General features: G+C 38.8%; 1 protein-coding gene across 3 annotated transcripts in view; it reads left to right on the top strand.

The window, feature by feature from the left end:
- Window positions 1-1380: 1380 nt before the first annotated feature.
- Window positions 1381-9630, top strand: part of FAT3 (FAT atypical cadherin 3) — a gene marked incomplete at both ends in the record, with an annotated part of 559095 nt that continues 550845 nt past the window's right edge. Inside the window, one exon of one of the 3 annotated variants that reach the window (XM_082845224.1) lies at window positions 1381-4684. In XM_082845224.1, the coding sequence (XP_082701350.1) occupies window positions 1396-4684 (3289 nt within the window). The remainder of the gene's footprint in view (window positions 4685-9630) is intronic. The other 2 variants (XM_082845225.1, XM_082845223.1) reach the window with 2 other exon arrangements.

Raw genomic sequence — 9630 nt, 5'->3', positions numbered from 1 at the left:
AACAAAAGGGCTAAGTCACAGTGTGCCGGCTAAAGGATTCATTTCCTATCTCCTCTTCTCTCCCATTCTGTTTCCTATAGAAGAGATGGAGAGAGGAAATGGGAGGGTCCGGTGAATATGTCTTGGTGGAAGAACTAATACATTTGGTTGTTCTAAAAATCTGAGCCATCACGGTGTAAATAGGCTTAGCTCTTCCCTGTTAAACAGCATTTCCCCTCTCTATTTTTAAAGCACTTGACAGATTTTAGAGTTAAAATAGGAAAATGTTTTGATAATCTACATAGTCAGAGCTGTGGTGACTTGGAAATTTAATAGTGGCTGATAAAAATAATTGGAAGTAATTCCTTCAGTGACTCTTAAGAAAATAAATCTCTTGTCATTCTTTAAATTTTTCTTGCACAAAATCTTTCTTACCTCCCTTGTCCTTAGTGGCACAGTCCACTTGTGAATATCACTTAGCTCATGCAACTCCTTAGGGATGGTCCTTCCTGCTTTGTTTGTTACATGCTGTTTTGTTCATCCTCATGGTAGTAGATTATGCCTTAATCTTGATCCGTTTAAAAGTCAACACAACAGAAGATGGTGATACCTTGAAAACATTTCTTTAAAGATCATAGTTATAAAAGTAATTATACAACCATAGATGAACAATGTTAACTGAAGAAATATTAGAAAATGCAAAGATGCCCCCAAACCCACAACACAGTTAATTCATTTTAAATGTAAAAATGCACTTGTATATATAAATGTTTAAATAATAATAGAATGATATCATATATACATGCTGTTTTATGATTTTTTTAAATTTAGCATTACATCTTCATCAGAAAATATTCATCTTTTTATCATTATTTTTTATCATTATTTTTAATGGCTTCATAGTATTTTGTTTTATGAAATGTGCCACAAATTAATTGCTTCTCTATTGATAAGCAGTTAATATCGTTTCAATCTTTTGTATTTTAAACTGTGCTCTAAATGTACAATTGTCTAATTATTTCCATAGGATAATTGCCTAGAAGGTAATTTTATGTCAGAGGTAAATGCACTTTTTAAGGCTTCCAGAACATATTTCTAAATTGACCTTCAGAATGCAAGAAATCTTCTACCAATAAACAATGCTGTCAGCAGTGTAAAAGTGTCATTTAAAAAAAATCAAATAAGGTAAATTTAAATCCTAGTGGTTTTGAATTCCTTGTGGTATTCCATCTAGTAGTGGTAAGGATTCTAATTTTTTTTTCTCATATTGATGTTTTAGTAAGAAGATTTTATAATAAAGTTTTTAAAAAGCACTCTTTCATAACAGTTATTTCCTGTTCCTTCTCCCATGTTCCTCTAGGTTAATGTATCTTTTCTCTCTTTCTTTTTCCCCCTCCAGGATGGAAGTATGATGTGATGGATGTAACTATGGGATACTGTGTAGGTACACGGCCTCCCTCTTGCCTCATCCTCCTGCTTCTCAAGCTTTTGGCCACTGTCTCTCAGGGGCTGCCGGGGACCGGGCCCCTTGGCTTCCACTTCACACATTCCATTTATAATGCTACTGTGTATGAGAACTCGGCAGCAAGGACCTACGTCAACAGCCAGAGTAGAATGGGCATCACCTTAATAGATCTGTCCTGGGATATCAAATACAGAATAGTGTCTGGAGATGAAGAAGGCTTTTTCAAAGCAGAGGAAGTCATCATTGCAGATTTCTGTTTTCTCAGAATAAGAACTAAAGGTGGCAATTCTGCCATATTGAATAGGGAAATTCAGGACAATTATTTATTGATAGTAAAAGGTTCTGTTCGAGGAGAAGATTTGGAAGCATGGACTAAAGTGAGCATACAGGTTTTAGATATGAATGATCTGAGACCCTTATTTTCACCCACAACCTACTCTGTTACAATCGCAGAAAGCACACCTTTAAGGACTAGTGTTGCCCAGGTGACAGCAACAGATGCAGATATCGGTTCCAATGGAGAATTCTACTACTACTTTAAGAACAAAGTTGATCTCTTTTCAGTTCACCCCACGAGTGGTGTCATCTCTTTAAGTGGACGATTAAATTATGATGAAAAGAATAGGTATGATCTGGAAATTTTGGCTGTGGACCGGGGGATGAAGCTCTATGGAAACAATGGAGTGAGCAGTACTGCAAAGCTTTACGTTCACGTTGAACGAATAAATGAGCACGCTCCAACTCTCCACATGGTCACTCATGTTCCTTCCTCACTGGACAAAGAGCCCATATATGCGCTGGTGACCGTGGATGACCTAGATGAAGGAGCCAATGGAGAGATTGAGTCTGTTTCCATTGTGGCTGGGGATCCTTTAGATCAGTTCTTCCTGGCTAAGGAAGGAAAGTGGATGAATGAGTACAGGATTAAGGAGAAGAAGCAGGTTGACTGGGAGAGCTTTCCCTATGGCTACAATCTCACTCTTCAAGCCAAAGACAAGGGGTCACCTCAGAAATTTTCAGCAGTAAAGATAGTCCACATTGCCAACCCCAAAAGAGACACTGTCCCAGTTAGGTTTGAAAAAGAAACGTACGATGTGAGCATTAGTGAATTTTCCCCTCCTGGTGTCGTGGTTGCTATAGTGAAATTAAGTCCCGAACCTCTAGATGTGGAATACAAATTATCCCCTGGAGAGGATGCACAGTACTTCAGAATTAATCCTCGGTCAGGTCTGATCGTCACAGCACAGCCGCTGAATACCATTAAGAAGGAGGTTTATAAACTAGGGGTGACAAATAAAGAAGGAGATTTAAAAGCACAAGTCACCATCGGCATAGAGGATGCGAATGATCACACCCCAGAATTTCAGCAGCCCCTGTATGATGCTTTTGTGAATGAAAGTGTTCCAGCGGGAACAAGCGTTTTGACAGTTTCAGCTTCCGATAAGGATAAAGGAGAAAATGGGTACATCACCTATAGTATTGCCAGCTTGAATTTGTTGCCATTTGCCATTAACCAGTTTACAGGTGTTATTAGCACAACTGAAGCATTGGATTTTGAATCCTCGCCAGAAACATACAGGTTCATTGTCAGAGCCTCTGACTGGGGTTCGCCATACCGCCATGAAAGTGAGGTCAATGTGACTATTCGAATAGGAAATGTCAATGACAACAGCCCTCTCTTTGAAAAAGTGGCTTGCCAGGGAATTATTTCCTCTGACTTTCCAGTTGGGGGCCATATCACAGCTGTCTCAGCGATCGATATCGATGAACTGGAACTCGTAAAGTACAAAATCATCTCTGGAAATGAACTTGGTTTCTTTTATTTAAACCCAGACTCTGGTGTATTGCAGCTTAAAAAGTCACTGATGAATCCTGGAATTAAAAATGGAAATTTTGCCCTTAGGATTACAGCCACCGATGGGGAGAATTTTGCGGATCCTATGTCTGTTAACATTTCAGTCCTGCATGGGAGGGTGTCTTCAAAGAACTTCAGTTGCCGAGAAACTCGCGTGGCTCAGAAGCTGGCAGAGAAACTGCTCATTAAGGCCAAAGCAAATGGGAAGCTGAATCTGGAAGATGGATTTCTTGACTTTTATTCAGTTAATAGGCAGGGGCCACATTTTGACAAGTCATTTCCTTCTGATGTGGCCGTGAAGGAGAATCTGCCAGTTGGTGCTAACATCCTGAAGATTAAAGCCTATGATGCCGACTCTGGCTTCAATGGAAAGGTGCTATTTACAATATCCGATGGGAATACGGATAGTTGTTTTAATATTGATATGGAGACCGGGCAGCTTCAAGTCCTTATGCCCATGGATCGAGAACACAGAGACCTCTATCTCCTTAATATCACTATCTATGACTTAGGTAATCCACAAAAGTCTGCGTGGAGGTTGCTCACCGTCAATGTGGAGGATGCTAATGACAATAGCCCGATTTTTCTTCAAGACAGTTACTCAGTTAACATTCTTGAAAGTTCAAGTATTGGCACTGAGATTATTCAAGTGGAAGCCAGAGACAAAGACTTGGGTTCTAATGGTGAAGTGACTTACTCAGTCTTGACGGATACACAGCAGTTTGCCGTCAATAGCTCCACTGGAATTGTGTATGTAGCTGATCAGTTGGACCGGGAATCCAAAGCAAACTACTCTTTAAAAATAGAAGCCAGAGACAAGGCCGAAAGTGGCCAGCAGCTGTTTTCGGTTGTCACCCTGAAGGTTTTCTTGGATGATGTCAATGACTGCTCCCCGGCTTTCATTCCCAGTAGCTATAGTGTGAAGGTTCTTGAAGATCTCCCCATTGGCACTGTCATTGCTTGGCTGGAGACCCATGACCCAGACCTGGGACTGGGGGGTCAAGTGCGCTATTCTTTGGTCAATGATTATAATGGGAGATTTGAAATAGATAAAGCAAGTGGCACCATCCGCCTGAGCAAAGAGCTCGACTATGAAAAGCAACAGTTCTATAACCTCACCGTTCGGGCCAAAGACAAAGGGCGGCCTGTCTCTCTGTCATCCGTTTCCTTTGTTGAGGTGGAAGTGGTGGACGTCAATGAAAACCTCCATACTCCCTATTTCCCAGACTTTGCTGTTGTTGGATCTGTAAAAGAAAACTCACGGATTGGAACAAGTGTGCTGCAGGTTACTGCCCATGATGAGGACTCCGGGAGGGATGGAGAGATCCAGTACTCCATCAGGGACGGCAGTGGTCTTGGAAGGTTCAACATAGATGACGAGAGTGGTAAGTTTCATATTTTGTGCCAGAATTATTGTTTCTCTTCTCATGAATTGTCAACATTGGAAAAGTGAATGGCTATTCTTGCACTCAAACGGAATGACAAATGAGGTTGCATTTGGTGCAGAGGTGATGCAAGTAAAAGCTTTTCCGTAGAATGCATTGACTTGTAAGAAAACCTGTTTATACAGTGGTAGCCAGTGGTTTTCAGTGGGAGTCCCTGGTTTTTGTTTTTCTTGTTCAGCGTTGCCATCACCAGGTTATCTTTCAATAAGTGTAAATAATTTTCGCCTCTGTTGAGTGCACTTCTGACCTTCACTAAATTAAGGGCCCTGATAAAGTAAATTACATTTGAATTGGCTTTAAATTAGAAGTGTGAAATGGATTTTCAAATGGATCTTATATACCAGTGTTTCCCTTTATAGCAAGGCTTTTCTAAAGTGATATTGCATTAGTTGCTTGGTCTCTTGTGTTTCCCAGGCACATCTGGCCCTTGAATGACAGGCATTTGCACTGTATCGGCCCCATTAATGCATGGAGGCAACCTTCTACAAATGTTTTCATGATAGACTAGAGGAGGCACGTTGTGGCTTTTATTTATTTAAAAAATGGTTTTAAGATTTTATCTGTAAGGATTTACCTTTTACAGAAACACTTTAAAATATGGGACAAAATAGTCCCAATATTTTCGTTGTCCCCTACCTGTTTATTTATACACTGTCATAGATACAGGTATAGATTTTATTTCTATTCTTATTATTGTCATTATTTGCCTTTAAATGTACAGGTGCTTAGACACCTGCTTGTGTGTGTGTGTGTGTGTGTGTGTGTGTGTGTGTTCCTTGATCAACACAGTGCCTTTTTCTAATCTTCTCTAGATTGTACACAACTCAAGACAGGGACTGTGTCTTCTCTATTCCTGTGTGAATGGTACTATTAGCACTTTACAGTTTGGGGGCACATTTGTATCCAGTAAATCATTTTCTGCAACACTCACAGGGTGTTTTGTTCCCAGTAATGATGATGAAGAAAACAGACAGTGGGAAGGTGTCATCATAGGGATGCTAGTTGTACATTAATTATACTAGAAAAAGGGTTTGAGAAGGTATTAAATATTGGATAGGAGTTACAAAACTGTGTATACTGTCAAAAATTTAAACTGTAAGTTGTAAATTTTTTGTATAAATGGTTTCTCATTTTGGCTAGTGTAAATTGTAAAATTGATCTCCATAGCCATAATGAAGGAGAAGGTAAATGTCAAGAAAACTGGGTTCTGATGTAGCCATATACTCTATCTTATTATATATAGCTTGTCATTTGATTAGAATATATTTTTACCTTTGAGGTACAAAATGAGAAAGAAAAAGTAGTAACCTTTACTGGATGTCTATTCCATGCTAATACTTTACTATTAATAATAATGACTTCATCGAGTACTTGCAATAGGCGACACACCATATGAAGGGTTTTAGAGTCGGGTCTTATTTAATTCTCCCAACGGCCCCTCCAGAACTAATACTCATCAACTCATGAACTGATGTTCAGAGACGATACCTGGTTTCAAGTGTAGCTCTGAGTAACTGCAGTATACACTGCTGTCTCACATCTAAAGACAAGTATGGGCTTCCTTGCATGATCCTAGATAAACATGAATTTGGTGTTGATCTAAAATCTGTAAGGCAATAAAGTGTTAAACGGGTTTCAAAGTCCTTACAATCCTGGGCTTGTTGGCTGATGGCACCAGCCATTAATCACCTTCCTTCTTCCTCACAGTCCCATTGTTTGTGTGGCTCTTCAGTGTGAGAAGCTTACCTTTGGGACTCAGGTGGATGTAGGTAGGTAGGTCAACAGGAAGGTGTCAGGCTGAATCATTAACAACTGCAACCTTCATGACTACATCAAGCCACAATGAGTTGTTTTCATGAGCTTCATCTTGGTGTAGCTTAATGCAGAGAAGAGCAGGTGCAATTTGGTGAGAGTGGCCTAGATTTTCCATGTTTGTACCGTGCTATTTTGTTCTCATCTTGGGTGTTATTTCAGAAAATGTGTGTATAGTCATCTGATGATGTAGCTGCTTTTATAATTCTTTACATAAATAGAAATTATTTTTATTGAAGTATAGTTGATTTACAGTGTTGTATTAGTTTCAGGTGTACAGCAAAGCAATTCAGTTATATATATATATATATATGTGTGTGTGTGTGTATGTATATACGTGTGTATATATATACATATTCCTTTTCAGATCCTTTTGCATTATAGGTTATTTGAAGATATTGAGTATAGTTCCCTGTTCTATACAGTAGGTCCTTGTTGTTTATCTATTTTATATATAATAGTGTGTATCTGTTAATCCCAAACTCCTAATTTATCCCTACTCCCTTTCCCCTTTGGTAACCATAAGTTTGTTTCCTATGTCTATGAGTCTGTTTCTGCAACTCCCTACTTTGCATTATTCCCTTATATTCTGGATTGTATAAAGTAAGTTTTGCCATGAGTGATGATAATTCCATTTTCATTTTGACATTGCTTTGTGATTTAAAAATCTCTTTTCTTATGACATCAACTCCCTTGGGGTAACAAATAGCTAAGTGTGTTGTGCAAACCCACATACCCATTAGAGGATTTAGATCTAGAACCAGCTCTCCTCAGTCCTAACTCAGTGCTCTTTTCTTTGGATTCATTACCCATGTTTCTGATTTACTTTCCTAGAGAATTATTCATTTTTAAAACCATAGTGACTATTTCTTTTCTTCCTTTTTCGAATTTTATTTTATTTTTTTATACAGCAGGTTCTTATTAGTTATCTTTTATACATATTGGTGTATATATGTCAATCTCAATCTTTTCCTCCTTTTTATTTCATTTTGTTTCCCTCTTTTAGGAAGCAAAACTATCTTTTTCTCTAGGTTAGAGGAACAAAGTTTCAACTTAATGTTGAAATCTTTATGAAGATTATAATTTCCGTATGGTAATATTCTTAACCATCTTCCTTCTGTCTCACTTCTTGCAGATTTTAACATCCCAGCCCAAAAAGCTGATGAGGAATGATTGCCTGGACTTGTGCCACGGGGATGCTAGGGTTAGGGAGAAGTTTGGCAAATGTATGTCCAACAAGAGAAGCCATCACCATGGCGCTACTGGGTTTGCGCTACTGTTGAATGATCAATCAGCTCTTTGCTTCCCAGCTCTAAAAATCACGGCTTGAGCTGCTGGTAGAATGAGTGGTTGTTTAGCCCTACAGCTGTTACTGGGTCTTAAGTTTGGACTCTGTTGTTTCATATGACCCCTTGGGTATGATAAAATGGCCTAAAGTTGTTGGGGTTTTCGTCTTTCAAGAACCTTAAGTCATCCGGCAAAGGTTCTGTCATGGCTTGCCTTGTATAATGGGTCTAAACTTATGCATGCACATGAATCAGCTGGAGAGTTTGTCAGCAATGCAGATCCCCAGGACTGATTCCCAAAGATTCTGATTCAGTTGGTCTGGGGTAGGAGCTGAGGGATCTTCATTCAAGCACTCCAAGTGGTCCTTCTGTGTGTGGTTCAGAAACACTACCCTAAATTTACCTGGGCTCCTTAGAGTGTGTCTATCAGATTATATCTTTTCTGTAAAATCCTGTTCCTTATTCTTTGGCAAGGCAGGGAATTGAGCTCATATTTTAGATAAATTTCTTTTCTAGTCAAGTTTTCCAATCCAAATAAATTTTCTGTTATTCATTAGTGGTGATAGTTTTCTGAATGCCTTCCCAATGGATCAAAATCTATTTCTGTGCTTCAGTAATTGCAGTGCTCCTGTTTTGTGAGACAGCTTATGCTGGGATTAGTTGATCCATTTAGTAGTTTTATGTTCTTGACCTTTTTGGAGCTCAGTGAACAAAACCATACCTTTGAAATTCTTTACCATGCATGGACATTTAATAAATGTTTAATAATGTTCACAGTAAATGGATTAACTGAGGGGCCCCCAACTACAGTGGATTTGACGACAATTTAAATGACCAGTCTGGAAGATGCAATTTAATCTTTTTTTTCCTTCACAAAGAATGCATTCTTATTCTTTGACATAATAGGAATGCATATTCTTGACTACTCAGAAGTTTTAGAAAGTTTATACAGAACACACTGTACATTTTAAACAGTGATTTTCTATTAGATTCTTTTGTAAACTGCAAACTTGAACAATGACTTCACTCTTTCATTTACCTGGTGTTAAAGAAGTATTTAATCCAGATAAACAATTTCCAGTTTAGCACATTAATCATGGGTAATTAGGAAGATATTTTACCATCCGTTATTACTAATTATATTATTGCTTCCATTTATCAAGTACCTATTGTGTGCTAAGCACTATGCTAGGTGCTTTGTGGGTACTTTCTAGTTGTCATAGCAATCCAGCAGGTGAGGTTCAGTGAGGTTTGCCCAAACAGGGTCAGGCATCTGGAAGTTGTTAGAACTGGATGCTCTAGTGCAATGGCCTCCAAATCTCATGTCAGTTCCCCTCTTTTCCACTGCAGTGTGCCATAATAACCTTGCTAAGCATACGTATTAGTCAGATTTTTTTCTGTATTATTACTATATAACAAACAATCACAAAATTTCAGTGGCTTATAAAAGCAGCGATTTTTTTCTTCTTGCTCTTAAGTCTGGGAAGACAGTTGAAGTTTTTGCAGGCTGTAGATTGAGTTACGATTTGTTCTACATGTGTTTCCTACTTCAGGACCCAGGCTGAAGGGAGTACTCACTGTCTGGGATGTAGTGTTCTCAAAGTCAGATCAGGAGTGCAAGAGGCTGACGGAAGTTTGTGGTGCCTCTTAAAGCCTCTGCTCAAGACTGGCCCACATTCCATTGGCCAAAGAAGGTCTTGGGGCCAAGTTCAACATTGATGTGGGGTAGAGAGTAGTACTTCTCTTACAGAGGGAGGGAGGAAGAGGAATGAATAATTACTGAATAAT

Source organism: Leucopleurus acutus (genome assembly GCF_964270905.1).
Source record: "Leucopleurus acutus genome assembly, chromosome: 8".
Classification (NCBI taxonomy): domain Eukaryota; kingdom Metazoa; phylum Chordata; class Mammalia; order Artiodactyla; family Delphinidae; genus Leucopleurus; species Leucopleurus acutus.
The sequence above is the reverse complement of the archived record's forward strand: the minus strand, read 5'-3'. Positions and strand labels throughout refer to the sequence as shown.